This window comes from Pteronotus mesoamericanus, unplaced genomic scaffold (assembly GCF_021234165.1).
Source record: "Pteronotus mesoamericanus isolate MK-2021 breed Mesoamerican mustached bat unplaced genomic scaffold, CSHL_Meso_final scaffold_31, whole genome shotgun sequence".
In the NCBI taxonomy this organism is placed as follows: domain Eukaryota; kingdom Metazoa; phylum Chordata; class Mammalia; order Chiroptera; family Mormoopidae; genus Pteronotus; species Pteronotus mesoamericanus.
In genome coordinates, this window is record NW_026555312.1 from 4,688,111 (window position 1) to 4,705,664 (window position 17,554).

The 17,554-nt window shown below is 38.6% G+C and overlaps 1 protein-coding gene across 1 annotated transcript in view; it reads left to right on the plus strand.

Moving 5' to 3' along the window:
* BTBD8 (BTB domain containing 8) overlaps window positions 1-17,554 on the plus strand; it is a 96,258-nt gene that overhangs the window by 32,296 nt on the left and 46,408 nt on the right. Inside the window, exon 5 of the mRNA XM_054592128.1 lies at window positions 16,671-16,760. Within this exon, the coding sequence (XP_054448103.1) occupies window positions 16,671-16,760 (90 nt within the window). The remainder of the gene's footprint in view (window positions 1-16,670; window positions 16,761-17,554) is intronic.

Sequence of the window (17,554 nt, forward strand, 5' to 3'; positions counted from 1 at the left end):
CTCAGAAACATCCCTGATACCCCAGTTTTTCCAAGAATCTCTTTCCAGTTGCTAGTCCCTCTACCCAATCATCATCTTTATCCCCAGCCCAGTGCCTGGAGCCCTTTATATGCTGCAAGACAGTTTGATACCAATCACTTACTTGTGATGGCACGATTAAGCCAAAGGAGTTATGTATAGCAGAGTGGTAAGAGCATGTGGACTATGTGGAGCCTGTCTAATGGGTTTGAATTCTAGATCCGTTGTCTTTGAGCTGTGTGAATTTAAGCAAGTCGTTTGACCATTCTGCACTTCAGAGTCCTTATCAAACACGGGGATTATAAAAGTACCCATATCACAGGGTGATTGTAAAGACTAAATTACTTATTTCATTTGAAGTGTTTTTAAACAGTACCTGGCAGATAGTAACTACTATGGAAGTGTTTGCTATCATCATCCAGGTGATAGACCTTTGCTATAAGCTTTTCTGTAGAGCAGCCTGTATGCCCTTTACTTATGTGGGGCAAGCAGAGAAATGTGGTTTGAATAGTTTATATTTTCCCCTAATCCAAGAAAGAACAGGATAGCATTATACCTCCAGGGAAAGTCGCATTAATTACACTCCTTTCCATCTACACAGAGCTTTCCCTCTCTGATGCACACATATCTACCCCTTCCCTCATTTTTGTTGTCCTGTATAACTTCAATACTTCTGCTCAAGGAAGAAATGAAGAAAGCTCTTTTTATTTGAGGGGTGAGAGGTTATTATAAAAGGAGGACCTGTTAGAGTTCATTGATCCCATTCATTAGTTATGTTACTACTTTTCTGAATTACTTCCTGGGACACTACCACATATTATAATTATACTCCTTGTCGTGGATCTCTGTAACATTACTTTCCTGCCTGAATTGCTCTCAATCACCAGATAAATACATCTGAATACTGAGCATTTCTCTCTGCTTGTATTTCCTCCTATCATCCTCAGCCTACCCCTAAGCACCTATCTGACCTTCTCTATTGCTGATCTCCCATTTTATATTGTTATTTATTATTTTAGTGTTTTCTGAGAGGAATTGAATCTGTTACATTTTTAAGATAATTTATTTCTTGCATTTCTATGTTCCATAGTTAAGACTCACTTGTGCTGCTTTGTTGGAAAAAGCAGGGCAATTATTCCTGATTTTAGCTTTGTGACACTCCAGGTCTGATATCCCTTCCAAAATACCCTCTTTTTAGTGCCTGGTATTATACCATTAGGTATTCATTCATTGGGTGAAAACATTGTCAAATCCTTCTTTAAAATGTGGATTTCTTTGACTACTTAGTATGTTGTCACTGAGTCAGAAGGTCAGTGTTCCAGTCTGGACTATATCACTAATTAGCTCTATGATCTTGGGTACATCAGCTGAAAGCTTTTTCAGAAACATATAGTGTAATAATTCAGAAGTCAGTCTTTCTGGATTTCAATTCTGGTTCCACCGTTTACAGAATGGCTGAAAAGTAACTTAATCTCTCTAGGTTTTAATTTCTTTGCCTATAAAAGGAATAACAATACTAATTAATAGCATAGCATGACTGTGAGGATTGAATCATAATGTACACAAAACAGCAGCACAATACTTGGCACACTGTAAACTTTCAGTAAATGTTAGTTGCTATGACTATTTATTAAGATATTTGGAAGGGAGGAACATTATTGCCTATGGTACCTGACTTTATAGCAGGTGTTGGGAAACCATGGCCTGAATCCCAATAGTGGCCCTTTTTAAAATATAAAACAACAAAAACAAAGAGAATACGCAACAGGGATCTGTATTTATGTCAGATAATTTCCTATCTGGCCCTTCATAGAAAAAGTTTGCCGTTCCCTCTCTTACCAGGTTTGCCAGCAAGCTTTAATGAAATAATTATAATAAAATACCAAATTACCACACAATAAAGTGAGTTACTAATGTCTTAATACTAATTATTAGTGACAAATGATCAATGCTGTCCACTTCAGAGGCTTAAAATAATGATAAATTATGTGTGGGAACAATAGCGGGAAAAGAGGTGAAATTCTTTGGTCACAGGTGTTTGAGAGTAGTTGCAATGGGCAAAGCAAAAGGCACCAGATGCCTGAAAGGAAACAAACCACCTTTATATTGTAGAAGCTCCTTAACTAAACTTGACCAGACCACTCTTTAGGTGTTCTCTGTAGAACCTGCTAATAGCATGTTTGGCGGAACTCTGAAGACTTAGGAGGCCATCCTCTCGTATACCTACACATTTCTATTCCCAGTATTGAGTTTGTGTCTTCCAGGGATCACTTGAGTTATCAAACTTGTTTAATGCCATTTGAATTTACTATTTTGATGGCACAACTTAATGAAATATATTGTAAACCAATGATATATTAAATATGAAAAGAGAGTATTCCAGTGAAAACTAAACTGAATGCTTGGAAATGATTTAACAAAGGAGAGGCACTTTTAAAATGCTGTTGAATTCAGTACAGATGAAACATTATAAAAATTTGAGGGGAAGATAATAAAAATTAAAATGATTCTATAATTCACACTGCTTCATAAAATTTTAAAGTTTCTTCTTCACTTTAGAACAGTTTAACTGGAAATCCTAGAGAGCATATATGGGTATAGCTTTTGCAAGAAATACAAGGCTCCAATTAATGAATGCACACTAAAAAAAGATTGGCCTTTTGATGAAAGATTTGTGACTGATGCATATTTATGTTTGAAATTAGAATAAAATGATTATTATATATAAAAATTATTTTTAAAATTCTCTCCTGATGTTTTGATTACTAAAGCAACTATCAGTCCTGTGTTGGATAATAGGACATCCACTACACTTGACAAATAATTTTTTATCTTAGGAAAGGCTTATCCTGTAAAAGGTATAGTCAATGGATGTCAAAGTGGATGTCGATGGATATCAAAGCTAACTTTCCTTTTCTAAAGTTTATGTTCTCTAAAATATTTGCCAAGAAGTGGAGTGGGTAATACTGACAGCTCCACAAAGTTGGGATTCACTACTTTGGATTTAACCCTTATTAAGTTATGTGGAAATAAAAAGGAAAAATATATTCTAAAACGAGAGTTCTTTAGAAAATAGTCCTGGTAAAAATTCCTTCTTTAGAGCTTCTCTGAGTAATCCAGGCTATTATTCTGCCTGGAGTAGTGAATCTAGTTCAGCTAACATCAGGAAGTATTGAATAGCAATGTACTAAAGCAAGAGCAAGGGAGAAATTAGGGCATCTCTGCAGAGCCAGAAGCAGCCTTGTCAGTTGAAATTAAATTCAATCAAAAGGAGAAAATAGTTTTTGGCATGCTGGAAAATGAAAAATCTGGCAAAAATTTTTAATATACCATGCTACCTCATTTTTTAAACTGAGACTTGTATTCTAATCAAATGGGAATGTTTTTCTAAGTTTCTGTCTTAGGGTGAAGATAATTGTTCAAGCCTCAGAGCTTTTAATCTTGCTTAGGTAGAAATAGCTAACATGTTATGTTCAAATCTTCTGAAAAGCAGACACAAAGATGGGATTAGACTTGCAAGAAATTTATTAGGGTAAATGCATGTGAGAGGACATGGGAAGGAATTTAGAGATGGCTAGGAGAGCTGTTAAACTGAAATGTTAATCTATCGCTGAATGAAGGAGAAAGGAAAGGAAGGTAGCTTGGATAGAGGCATTTTAGACTGCATTGCAGTTCGACAGACTGGTGGAAGGTATCCAAGCCAAAGTCACTTGTCAGATCAACCCTGTCTCCCAGGAATTGGACTACTTCTGTATCCCTGATGTGCTCAATCACTGTCAGGGAACAGCCAGTGAGAAGGTGGACTGGGGACCAACGTGGTATAGATTTCAGAGTGCTGTAGCTGGGCTGTATAGGTCGATTATACAGCCAAAGATCAAAGAGATGCCTTCTTGTGATTAGCCACATGTGTAAATCATGACATACTATGTATTTATGTATCTTCACCATTAGGTATAGTCAGATAAAGTAAAGAGATGGAGGGATAGAATTCTAATAGTATTCTTCATTAAGAATTTTTTAGGGTTGGGTAGGTGGAGGTGGGCAAGGGGGAATGGGAATGGAAAAAGACTTTGCTTGAGGCAATGGGCACAATAAACAGTACAGGGATGATGTCTTGTTGAGTTGTACACTTGAAACCTATATGGTTTTGCGAACCAATGTTGCCCCAATACATTCAATAAAAAAATTATTTAATGAGCATTTATTATATGCCAGGTACTATGTTTTGTGCTGAGATTGAGATTCATGCAGAAGTAAAGAATGAAGTGCAGAGGATCATATAGATTATTAAAGTTCTACATAATTGATGTATTAGAAAAGACTGCCATAGAAAAAGGTCTGGCAGGATACCCAATAAATTGTTAATGGTGGTTATTTCTATAGACTTAAACATGTTCACTTTTTAAGATTCTTTATTAGAGTTTATCACAAGCAAATGTTATTTTTATAATTTAAAGTATTTTTAAAATTTTAGCTTTCCATGCTTGAGGAAAGAATTGTAGACTGCTTAATATTTTTTATCTGTTTGTATAGGTTCAATCATATCTTTGTCTTCTTATAGAAAAATAAAAAGTCCATAGCAAACTAAGTGAATTAAATATTTCACTTGATTGTCAGATTCTGTTCCTTTTTCTCTTCCTTCTGCTTACTATAGATAATGATTTATGCTTTTTTTTATAGTCTCTTAATGAGGAATCTTGGATCATTTGATTTGAAACCTTTTCTAAGACAAGCATGTAAAAGCTAAAAAATTATCTCTAGGTACTGCTTTAACTGCATTCCACAAATTTTGGTATATTGTATTTTTACTTTTATTTAAGTAAACATATTTTTAATTTTTCTCTTTGATCCATGGATTATTTGGATGTGTGTTTTACTTCCAAATATCTGAAAATTTTCCAGATATTTCTCCATAATTAATTTCTAATTTAATTCCATTGTTGTCATAGAACATATTCTGTATTAGTTCACTTAAATTTGAAACATATTTTATGACCCAGAATATCTGTCTTAGTGAATGTTCCACATGTACTTGAAATGAAAGTGTGTTCTGCTATACTGGGGTAGAGTGACTATAAATGTTAAGTTGGTTGATACTGTTGCTCAAGTCTTTCTTTTTGTGTGTGTGTGTGTCTACTTGTTCTGTTCATTACTGAGAAAGTTGAAGTTTCCAGATATGATTGTGAATATTTCTGTTTGCCCCTTCAGTTCTATTAGTTTTTGCTTCATGTATTTTGAAGGTTTGTTATTTGGTACACCCACATTTAAGATTGTTCTTTACTCTTGTTGAATTGAATCTATTTTCATTATGACATATCACTCTTTACCATAGATAACATTCTTTGTTGTGAAGTGTTTTGTTTGATATTAATAGAGCCACTCCAGCTGAGCCACACTAGCCAGAGCTATTTTCACTTTTGTTATACTATTGATAGCTATATTTTGTGTGTGTGTGCACACATGCAAGTTTTATTTTTAGATTTTTTCAAAGGTTTTATTTGTTTTTTTAAAGTATATTTTATTGACTATGCTATTAATAGTTGTCCCATTCTTTCCTCCTTTGTCCTCCACCCAGTATCCCGATATCCTCCAGCAATCCCCCCTTAGTTTATGTCCATGGGTACATGGGTACATGTAAGTTCTGTGGCTTCTTCATTTCCTATACTGTTCTCAACATCCCCCTGTCTATTTTGTACCTACCAATTATGCTTCTTAGTCCCTGTACCTTTTCCCCCATTCTTCCCCCTTCCCCTCTCCGCTAATAACACTCAATGTGATTTCTATTTCTATGATTCTGTTCTTGTTCTAGTTGTTTGCTTTGTTTTTATTTTTGTTTTTGTTTTTTTTAGGTTCAGTTGTTGATAGTTGTGAGTTTATTGTCATTTTACTGTTTGTAGTTTTGATCTTTTTCTTAGGTAAGTCCCTTTATCATTTCATATAATAAGGGCTTGGTGATGATGAACTCCTTTAGCTTTACTTTGTCTGCGAAGCACTTTATCCGCCCTTCCATTCTAAATGATAGCTTTGCTGGATAGAGTAATCTTGATATAGGTCCTTGCTTTTCACAACTTTGAATACTTCTTGCCCTTCCCTTCTAGCATGCAATGTTTCTTTTGAGAATCAGTTGATAGTTTTATGGGAACTCCTTTTTAAGTTACTATTTGCTTTTCTCTTGCTGCTTTTAAGATTCTCTCTTTAACCTTTGGCATTTTCATTATGATGTGTCTTGGCGTGGTCCTGTTTGAGTCCATCTTGTTTGGGACTCTCTGTGCTTCCTGGACTTGTATTTTTCTATTTCCCTCGAGAAATAGAGGAAGTTTTCTTCCATCATTTTTTCAAATAAGTTTTCAATTTCTTGCTCTTTCTCTTCTCCTTCTGATGCTCCTATGATTTGGTACGTTAAAGATGTCCCAGAGGCTTGTTAGCCTATCCTAATTTTTTGTAATGCTTTTTTCTTCCTTGTGTTCCAAATCATTGATTTGATTCTCGGCATCATCCTCCCCACTGTTGGTTTCCTGTAGATTTTTCTTTATTTCATTTAATGTAATCTTCATTTCTGCCTGGGTCTTTTTTATGCTGTTGAAGTACACAATGAGTTCCTTGAGCATCCTGATAACCAGTGTATTGAACTCTATGTCTGATAGATTTCTTATTTCTATTTCATTTAGCTCTTTTTTTGGAGTTTTGATCTGTTCTTTCATTTGGTCCATGTTTCTTTGTCTTCTTGTTTTGGCAGCCTCCCTGTGTTTGTTTCTAGTATTAGGTAGAGATGCGTTGCCTTCCTGTCTTAACAGCATGGACTATTGTAGAAACGCACACCCGTAAGCTGGATGGGGCAGAGCCTTAGGTAATCACCAGGGTGGGGCATCCTGTGTGAACTAGATTGATGGAGTCTCAGATATGTAGTTGCCACTCTGTGGCTCTGTGTTGGGGAGGGCTCAGAAAAGGGACAGTAGCCTCTGCCTGGCCTCTAGAGTTTTGCCCAGGAGGAAGTTGTCTTCAGTTTCCCCCTTTATACCACTGGTGCCCTTCCAGCTGTTGCCCTGGTGCTAAATGCCAGAGTGGGTGAGTCTGTGTGAGTTCTAAGACTGTTGCGGGCCCGTTAAGAGGAGTCTCTCAGGAATCCTGCAGTTTCCTCCTCCATCCCAACCCCCACTGATTTTTATAGGCAGAAGTTATGGGGACTTACCTTCCTGGTGCTAGAACCCTGAGCTGGGTGGTCTGTCCTGGGGCTGGGACCCTTCACTCTGAGGTATCCCTCTCAATTTTCATCTACCACCTGCGGATGTGGGACTGCTCATTCCGTGTCTCTGCTCTTCCACACCTGTCCTACCCGTCTGGATGAATGTAGATTTTTTAAATCCTTGGTTGTTGGACCTCCACACAGCTCGATTTTCTGAGAATTCTGTGTGATATTTGTTTTGTAGTCTATTTGTAATTTCTGCTGTAGTGGTGTGAGGAGGCAAGGCGTGTTTACCTATGTTTCCATTTTGAGCAGAAGTCACCTCATTTCTCTCTATATGTTCTAAACTCCACTATAAATTGCAATTGTTCTTTTAAGTAGTTATCTTTAAGTTCTTTTTAAAATGAGGAGGAGAGTATTTCATATTTCCCAACATTTCTAGCATTTTCTGTCTTTTGTGTAGTTCCAGGTTTCTGTTATAATTTTCCTTCAGCCTGAGAACTTTTTAAAATTTTCTGTAATACAGGTCAGCTGGCAATGACTTTTCTCAGCTTACATTTATCTAGAAAAGCTTTCATTTAGCTTTTATTTTTGAAAGATAATTTTTCTGGATACAAAAATTACAAGTTGGCAATTTTTTATTTCTTTCAGTGCCTTAAAGACGTAGTTTTATTGTTACCTGGCTTGCATTGTCTCAGACGAGAAGTCTGTGATAATGCCTAGCTATGCTTGTCAATATGTGCTGTGCCTTTTTTCTGTGGCTGCTTTTTAATTTTATTTCTCTATAATGAGTTTTCAGCAATTTGATCATTTGTGCTTTTCTTAATGTTTATCCTGTTTTTTAATTATTGAGCTTTTTAATCTGTGGGTATGTAGTTTTTATGAAATTTGAAAAATTTACAGCCATCATTTTTCTCAAATATTTTTGCAGTCCTTTTTTTTCTCTTCTTTCCACATGGCACTCCAGTTATATATGTATGTTAGTCCCACACCTCACTTAAGCTTCTTTTTTATTTTTTAGTTTATTTTTCTCCTATGTTTTATTTGGATAATTTGTATACCTATGTGCATAGGTGCACAGATCTTTTCTTCTTCAGTATCTAATCTTTTTTTAGGTTCATGTATGAATTTTTAAATTTCAGATATTATATAGTTCATCTCTTAAAAGTTCTGTTTTATTTATTTATTTTTTTGACATCTGTATATTCTTTTTTTATTAATTAATTAATTCTTTTCAAATACATTTGTCTCTGCCTACCCCCCCCCACTTTCCCTTGCCCCCTCCCTTCCTACCTCCCTCCCTCAACTCTTCCCCTTTGGTTTTGTCCTTGAGTCCTTGCTATATGTTCCTTGACTTTCCTCTTCCCTTCCTTTTCCCCCGCCTAACCTCCCTCCTTCCCTCTTGTCTCTGTTGGTTTCTTTTCCTTTCAGTGTTGCTGGTCTTATTTTCCTTGTATCTTTGTATTGTTGGTTAGGTTCCACTTGTAGGTGAGATCATATGGTACTTGTCTTTCGCCCCTGGCTTATTTCGCTTAGCATAGTGGTCTCCAGTTCCATCCATGCTGTCGTGAAGTTTAGTAGTTCTTTTTTTCTTTCTGCTGCGTAGTATTTCATTGTGTAAATGTACCATAGATTTTTGATCCAATCATCTACTGATGGGCATTTAGGTTGCTTCCAACACTTCGCTATTGTAAATTGTTCTGCTATGAACATTGGGGTGCACAGGTTTTTTTGAATTGGCGTTTTGGTATTCTTAGGGTATAGTCCCAGCAGGGGAATCACTGGATCAAAAAGCAGTTCCATTTTCAGCTTTCTGAGGAAATTCCACACTGCTTTCCACAGTGGCTGCACCAGTCTGCATTCCCACCAACAGGGTACTAGGGTTCCCTTTTCTTCACAACCTCGCCAGCACCTGTTGTTTGTTGATCTGTTTATGATGGCCATTCTGACCGGTGTGAGGTGGTACCTCATGGTAGTTTTGATCTGCATTTCTCTGATGGCTAGTGATGCTGAGCATCCTTTCAAATGCCTCTGGGCCCTCTGTATCTCCTCCTTGGAAAAACGTCTGCCCAGGTCCTTTGCCCATTTTTTGATTGGATCGTTTGTCTTCTTAGAGTGGAGTCGAGTGAGTTCTTTATATATCTTGGAGATGAAACCTCTATCTGATGTATCATTAGCGAATATATTTTCCCATACAGTTGGCTTCCTTTTCATTTTGCTGATGTTTTCTTTAGCCATGCAGAAGCTTCTTATTTTGATGAGGTCCCACTTGTTTATTCTTTCCTTTATGTCCCTTGCTTTAGGAGACATATCGGTGAAAAAATTGCTGTGCGGGATATCTGAGAGTTTCCTGCCAAAGTTCTCCTCGAGGACTTTGATGGTGTTGCGACTTATATTTAAGTCTTTTATCCATCTTGAGTTTATTTTTGTGTATGGTGTCAGCTGATGATCCAATTTCAATTTTTTGCATGTATCCGTCCAGCTCTCCCAACACCATTTGTTGAAGAGGCTATTATTGCTCCATTTTATGCTTCTGCCCCCTTTGTCAAATATTAGATGCCCATAGAGACCTGGGCTTATTTCTGGGCTTTCTATTCTGTTCCACTGGTCTATGGATCTGTTCTTGTGCCAGTACCAGATTGTTTTGAGTATAGTGGCTTTATAGTAGAGTTTGATGTCCGGTATTGTGATCCCTCCTACTTTGTGTTTCTTTCTCAAAATTGCTGCGGCTCTTCCAGGTCATTTATGGTTCCATATAAATTTTTGAAATGTCTGTTCTGTTTCTGTGAAATATGTCATTGGTATCTTAATAGGGATTGCGTTGAATCTATAAATTGCTTTGGGTAGTATGGACATTTTGATGATATTAATTCTTCCAATCCATGAGCATGGTATATGCTTCCATTTATTTGTGTCTTCCTTAATTTCTTTTTTCAATGTTGTATAGTTTTCTGTGTACAGGTCTTTTACCTCTTTGGTTAAATTTATTACTAGGTACTTTATTTTTCTTCTTGCTATATCGAATGGTATTTTTTTTCTGATTTCTTCTTCTATTGCATTGCTGATGTACAAAAATGCCTTTGATTTCTGAATGTTGACTTTGTATCCTGCTGTTTTGCCAAATTCACTTATTAGGTTGAGGTGTTTTTCGGTAGAGTCTACAGGGTTCTCTATGTACACTATCATGTCATCTGCAAACAATGATAGCTTTACTTTCTCCTTTCCTATTTGGATGCCTTTTATCTCTTTCTCTTGTCTGACCGCTGTGGCTAGGACTTCCAATACGATGTTGAAAAGAAGCGGTGAGAGCGGACATCCTTGGCGTGTTCCCGATCTTAGTGGGAAAGCTTTCAGTTTTTGCCTGTTGAGTATGATGTTGGCTGTAGGTTTTTCATATCTGGCCTTTATTACATTGAGGAATGCCCCAGTTATTTCCATTTTGCTGAGTGTTTTGCTCATAAATGGGTGCTGTACCTTATCGAATACTTTTTCTGCATCTATCGAGATGATCATGTGGTTTTTGTCTTGTCTTTTATTTATGTGATGTATTACGTTTATTGACTTGCCTATATTGAACCATCACTGCATCCCAGGGATGAATCCCACTTGATCGTGGTGGATAATCTTTTGAATGTATTGCTGGATGCAGTTTGCCAATATTTTGTGGAGGATTTTAGCATCTATGTTCATCAGCAAAATTGGCCTGTAGTTTTCTTTCTTGGTAGGGTCTTTATCTGGTTTTGGGATTAGGGTGATGCTGGCCTCATAAAAAGAGTCTGGGAGTCTTCCCTCCTCTTGGATTTTTTGGAATATTCTGAGAAGGACAGGGGTTAGCTCTTCCTTAAATGTTTTGTAAAATTCTCCTGTGAAACCGTCCGGCCCTGGGCTTTTGTGTGCCGGGAGTTTCTTGATTACTGCTTCAATTTCCCCAGCTGTTATCGGTCTGTTCAAACTTTCTGTTTCTTCCTCCTTCAGTGTTGGAAGATTATACTTTTCTAAAAATTTGTCCAATATCATCAAGATTTTCAAATTTCTTGGCATATAATTGTTCATAGTAGTTTCTGACAATCCTTTGTATTTCTGTGGTATCAGTTGTTATTTCTCCTCTTTCATTTCTGATATTATTAATTTGAGTCCTCTCCCTTTTATTCTTGATGAGTCTGCTTAAAGGCTTGTCAATTTTATTTATCTTTTCAAAGAACCAGCTTCTGGATTGGTTGATCCTCTGAATTGTTCTTTTCGTCTCTATGTCATTCAGTTCTTCTCTAATCTTGACTGTTTCCTTCCTTCTACTTGCTCTGGGATTTATTTGTTGTTGTTTCTCCAATTCTTGAAGTGTAGTGTTAGGTCTTTTATTTGAAGTGCTTCTATCTTTTTTAGGTAAGCCTGTATTGCTATGAACTTCCCTCTCAGGACTGCCTTTGCTGTATCTCATAAGTTTTGGCCTGTTGTCTGTTCATTTTCATTTGTTTCCAGAAATTTTTTGATTTCTTCTCTTATCTCATTATTGACCCATTCATTGTTTAATAGTCTACTGTTCAGTCTCCATGAGTTTGCAAGTTTTTGAAGTTTCTCTTTGAGGTTGATTTCCAGTTTCAAGCCCTTGTGCTCCGAGAAAAAGTTTGGTATCATTTCAATTTTCCTGAATTTGCTGAGGCTTGCTTTGTGTCCTATCATGTGGTCTATCTTTGAAAAACTGCCATGAGCATTTGAAAAGAATGTGTATTTTTCTTCTTTGGGATGTAAGGTTCTATATATGTCAGTGAAGTCTCTTTGGTTCAGTGTGTCATTCAGCGCCACGATATGTTTATTAATGTTTTGTTTGGAAGATCTGTGCATTTTTGACAATGGGGTGTTGAAATCCCCTACTATCAGTACGTTGCTGTCTATATCTTTTTTGAAGTCATCCAACAATTTCCTTATATATTTGGGGGCTCCTATATCGGGAGCATATAAGTTTACAATGTTGATGTCTTCTTGATAGATTCTTCCTTTAAGTATGATAAAGTGCCTCTCTGGGTCTCTCTTTATGGCCTTTGTTTTGAAATCTACTTTGTCTGATACAAGTATGGCAACCCCGGCCTTTTTCTCTTGCCCATTTGCTTGGAATATTTTTTTCCAACCCTTTACTTTCAATCTGTGTAGGTGTCTTGCTCTGAGGTGGATCTCTTGTAGGCAGCATATGTGTGGGTCATGTTTTCTTATCCATTCAGCTACCTTGTGTCTTTTGATTGGGGCATTTAGTCCATTCACATTGAGAGATATTACTGATAGAAACTTACTCATCTTTTCTCTTTGTACCTGTGTTCCTCTCTCTCTCATTCTTTTCCTTCATCTTCTTAAACCAGTCCCCTTAGCATATCTTGGAGTGCTGGTTTGGTGGAGATGTATTCTTTTAGCCTTCTCTTGTCTGGGAAACTCCTTATTTTCCCTTCTATTTTAATTGAGAGCCTAGCTGGGTAGAGCAGCCTTGGCTGTAGGCCCTTGCTTTTCATGGCTTGGAATATTTGTTGCCATTCCCTTCTGGCTTGTAGTGTTTCTGTTGAGAAGTCAGCTCCTAGCTGTATCAGGACCCCCTTGGATGTTACTTTCTCCTTCTCCCTTGCTGCCTTGAGGATTCTCTCTTTGTCTTTGATAGTTGCCATTTTAATGATGATGTGTCTTGGAGTGGACCTCTTTGAGTCCCTCTTGAGTGGGGTCCTGTGTGTCTCCTGGATCCATGAGAGCCTTTCTCTCCTCAAATTCGGGAAATTTTCCATCATTACTTTTTCGAGGAGGTTCTCTATCCCTTGCTCCTCCTCTTCTCCTTCTGGTATCCCTATTATGCGGATATTATTGCGTTTCAGGTTGTCCTGCATTTCCCTAAATGCCTCTTCATTCTTTTTGAGTCTTTTTTCCATCTCTTCTTCTTTGTGGGAGTTTTTTTTCTACCTTATCCACCATCTCACTGATTCGATCCTCGGCTTCATCCAGCGTGCTTTGGATTCCTTCTATTGTGTTCTTCAATTCAGAAATGCTATTCTTCATATCCTCTTGTGTCTTCTTGATAGTTTCTATGTCCTTTTCCAGGTTGGTAAAGTTCGCTGTAAGATCCTGATAGTTTCTCTGCAGTTTGTCATCGTTATCTTTGAGCTGGCTGAGCTCATTGAGCTTCCTTAGAACCATTGTTTTGAATTCAATATCTGATAGTTCCCTTGCCTCTATTTCATTTAGCTCTCTCTGTGGGGAGTCCCCTTTCCCACTCATTTGGGGGGAACTTCTTTTTCTTCCCACTTTTGTGAGAGTCTGTTAAGTTAGTTAATTAGTTAGTTATTTTTGCTTCTGCTTCAATTGGGCCGTCTAGATTTCCTGGCTTTGTGGATTAAACTTCTATGGTAGTAGGTGGGTATTTCTATTTATTTATTTATTTATTTGTTTGTTTGTTTATTTATTTATCCATCCTTTACTTTTCTTTCTGGGCCTGCCTCTGATGAGGTCAGTTGTTGACCCTATATGACCTTGGATCATTTGAGCCTTCCAGGAGTCTGCTGTCTGTGTCTGACTCCTGCTTTGGGCAGCTGTGTGACCCCTTTGGCCAGGGATGCACTATTTCTCTGGATCGCTCTGCACTCTCACGCTGGCTCCTTGATCGCGCTCCCGGGCCTGGCAGGATCCCCCGCCCGTCTGGGCTCGCGCGTGCTTGCCCCGGCCCAGGGGGCTTCTTCGCGACCTCGCATACTCGTCTGGCCCCCCAGGCCAGCGGGCACCCCGGCACTGGTCAGTTTAGGGTCTTCTATTGTGTGCTTTCCTTGCTTTTGGCTCTTTGGATGTGTTGCCTGCCCTCGCCAAATGGAGACTACAGAAATGGAGGAAGTCAGCTCCAGGACTCTCCGGTTAATCCTGTCTCCGGTCTCTTCTCCATGGACTCCGGGCAGCTCTGTGACCCCTTAGGTCCGGGATCCACTATTTCTGAGGACTGCTCTGCACTTGCGGGCCCGCGCAGGTCGATTTACACCTGCCCTCGCCGATCTACACACTCCCTCGCAGGCCCCATGGGTGCCAGCCTGTGGGAAGCCTTGCCAGCCCGCGTGAGCTGTCACCAGCCCACACGGGTCCACACACACACTCGCCAACCCTTGCCGGCCACTCGGCGCAGGTGTGCGCGCCCGCACCGGGTGGTTTTGGGCTCTCTATTGTGTGCTTTTGGGCTTTTAGCTCTTTGGGGGTGTGTCCTTTTCCTGCACAATGGAGACTAGGGAAAGGAGAAGGAGTTGGGACTCCCCGGTTCCTCCTCCCGTTCTTTCCCCAATGCCTCCATCTCCAGTCTCTCCTCATGGTTCTCCCAGCCAGTCTGCACTTAGCACCCCAGCTCATATGCGCACAAGCTGTGTGCACAGCACACAAAAGGCAGGTTAATTGATTCCCTTATGCGAGCGAGATGGTAGCTGCAGAGTGGGAGGTGCATTATCACCGGGGCTCCACCAGGTGCCGTCTCAGTTCTCTTCACAAAGTTTTCCTCTCTAGTCTTTTCCCAGGCACCAGCCCACCCTGCTGCCGCCTCTACCCAGAGATTAAGGCGGGTGGCTGCCCCTGCAATTTTTGCGTTGGCCCTTTAAATGTCTCTTTGCATCCCCAGCCACCTGTCTCTGGCAGAGAGCGCCCCTTAGCTTTTCAGGGTTGCGTTTTGTCTGTATTTTCCTGGTTTTAGCTGCTGTAGTTTAGAGGTCCCTGTTTATGGTTCAGACCCCGTTCTTCTCTGGGGGGAGCTAACTGGCCATTTCAATGTCCCTCTGGTGCTAGTGCCTGTGGGCACCCAGCCCACCCTCTCAAGCCTCCACCGCACTCCTCACCCGTTGGGATGTGTGAGAGTTGAATCCACTGTCTGTCCGCAGCTTCAAGGCTCCTCTCCCACTATCGTTCCATTGTTTTCCAGGTGATTACTCCACTATTTAGTTGCAATTCCAGTTTGGTTTTGGGAGAAGGAGGTCAGCATGACTCCCATTCACTCCTCCACCATCTTTCCTGGCATCAAAGTTCTGTATTTTAAAAAAGCACCTTATATTTCTTCATTATGTTTTTTATTTAAAAATCCTTAAGCATATCTGTAATAGTTTTTAAAAGTTTTTTGTCTAAAAATGAAAAAGAATTCTTTGCTAATTTCATATCTTTCATTTCTGGGTCTGTTTCTATTGACTGATTATTTTCCTGGTTATAGTTCATATTTTGCCACTTTTACACATACCTAATAATTTTTTATTACATGCAGAATGTTACGTTAAGTGTTTGAATTTTGTTACCTTTCTTCAAAAAGGAGTGTTGAACTTTGTTTTAGCAGACAATTCAGTTATTGTGGATCAGCTTTATCTTTATGAAACTTGTTTTGTAAACGTTGTTAGCATGGATCAACCGTAGCCTTTGCCGTAAATATTGTATAGCTATTCTACTGAGATGTGATCCTTCTGTGATCTTTTCTCAGTGCCCCACGTATTTGATTCTGGCTGATAGGAACTTGAATGTCTGCCAGCCCTATGTGATCAGTCTTATAGCTCACTGCTCTTTAACTTTTTGCCTGGCTTCATCGAGTTTCATCCAGTGTTCAGATTATGTCCAGACAAAGGCTCAAGGGATCCCTTCACTAATGTATATAGCTCTTTTTCCTCAAAACTCTCTCTTCTGTAGCAATGTGCCCCATAAATTCTGACTGACTCATCCTCGCAGGGCTCCTTTTTTTTTAAACGTACGTATTCTGCCTATTTTCCTGGCTGTTTCCAGCAGGAGTACTGGTCTGAGACAACCTAGCACGCCATTCCCAAAAGTGTCTTTCTCTTCTCCATCTCCCTCTCCACTCTTTCAGCCCATTTTCCACTAGTATATAACATTGTTCTTTATAGTATCTCATTTACGTCTGTATTTTTCCACCATCTAAAATCTGTGCCTAGCACAGAAGTTGGTAGGTACTTGTTGAATTAAAGAATGAATGAATTAATATTTTACCTGAGAAGATAAAACTGAAATTCAAAAGAAAATATCTTTACTGTAATTTTCCCAAACCGAAGATATAGCCATTCTTGAGCATAATTAGGGTGAGTCTGAGTTCTGAACTTGAACTTAGATGCCTTTAGAGTTGTAGTCTCTTTTTTTACTGATACAATATTTCCTCAATAAATTAACATCTTTTGGTCTTTATTTCTCCATTTGTAGATGATTTATTACTCTCTTACTTAATGTAAATAATTTCTATTTTTATTAAAATTAAAGAGCTTTCAAGGGGAAAAATTTAAAAGATAAGAAGGACATGGCAATTAATGTTACAATCAAGCAATCAAACATTCTAAGGCATAAATATAATTTTATTATAATGATGCTATCAGTGAATACAAACAAGACAAATAGATTGTAATATTTTAAAGGTAAAGATAGTTTCATTAAAAATTATGTTTTACATAATATATAAGTGTTTACCTGTGTTTTTTCTCCTTCTTCCCTTTAGAGCCATTTTAAGTGCCAGATCTAGTTATTTTGCTGCAATGCTGCGTGGCTGTTGGGCTGAAAGCTCTCAAGAACGCATTCCGCTTCAAGGGTAGGCATAATTTTTACAAGGCAGTTTGACTGCAAATGATTGCAAATGATACAAAGGACTTTTACGAATCTGATTTCCATTTTAAGTTCAGTGAAGTATTTCTCATGTGGTAGAATTCTATGAAGTACATTTTCTAAAAGCATGAGGAAGTAGGGAATATTTAGGAATAATAGAGATAGTGTATTAGTCTTCTCAGACTGCAGTAACAAAGTACCACAGACTGGGGGGTTGAAACAAATTTATTTTCTCACAGTTCTGCCAGATCAAAGTGCCAACAAAGTCGGTATGTAATGAGAGGTCTTACCTTGGGTCCTGGGGAAGCAGACAGCCTCTGACCACTGTGTGCTCAAATGGCCTTTCCTCAGTGTGTGGGGGTGGGGTGGAGGGGGTGAAAGGAAGGTAGAGGGAGAGAGGGAGTACTTTGGTGTTTCTTATAAGGGCACAGGTCTTACCATATCAGGGCAGGGCACCACCCTTATTACCTAATTTAACCTAAATTACTTCCTTAGAAGCTCCGTCTCCAAATGTAGCCATACTAGGGAGTTACTGGTTCAATATATGAATTCAGTGGGTGGGAGAACACAAATATTCAGTCTGCGACAGGTATAGTTTGTTTTTTTTTTTTAAGTATAATTTGGATAAGTATGGATTTCAATGATCTATGATAGCACAGTGGTGAATCTACACAATGGTGGCAGTTTTTTTAAACTGCCAAGACTGTTATTAAGAGATGAACTACTTCCTTAAATGGTGAAATGGAACCTTTTCTAGTCATAGATGATAACTGTGAGATT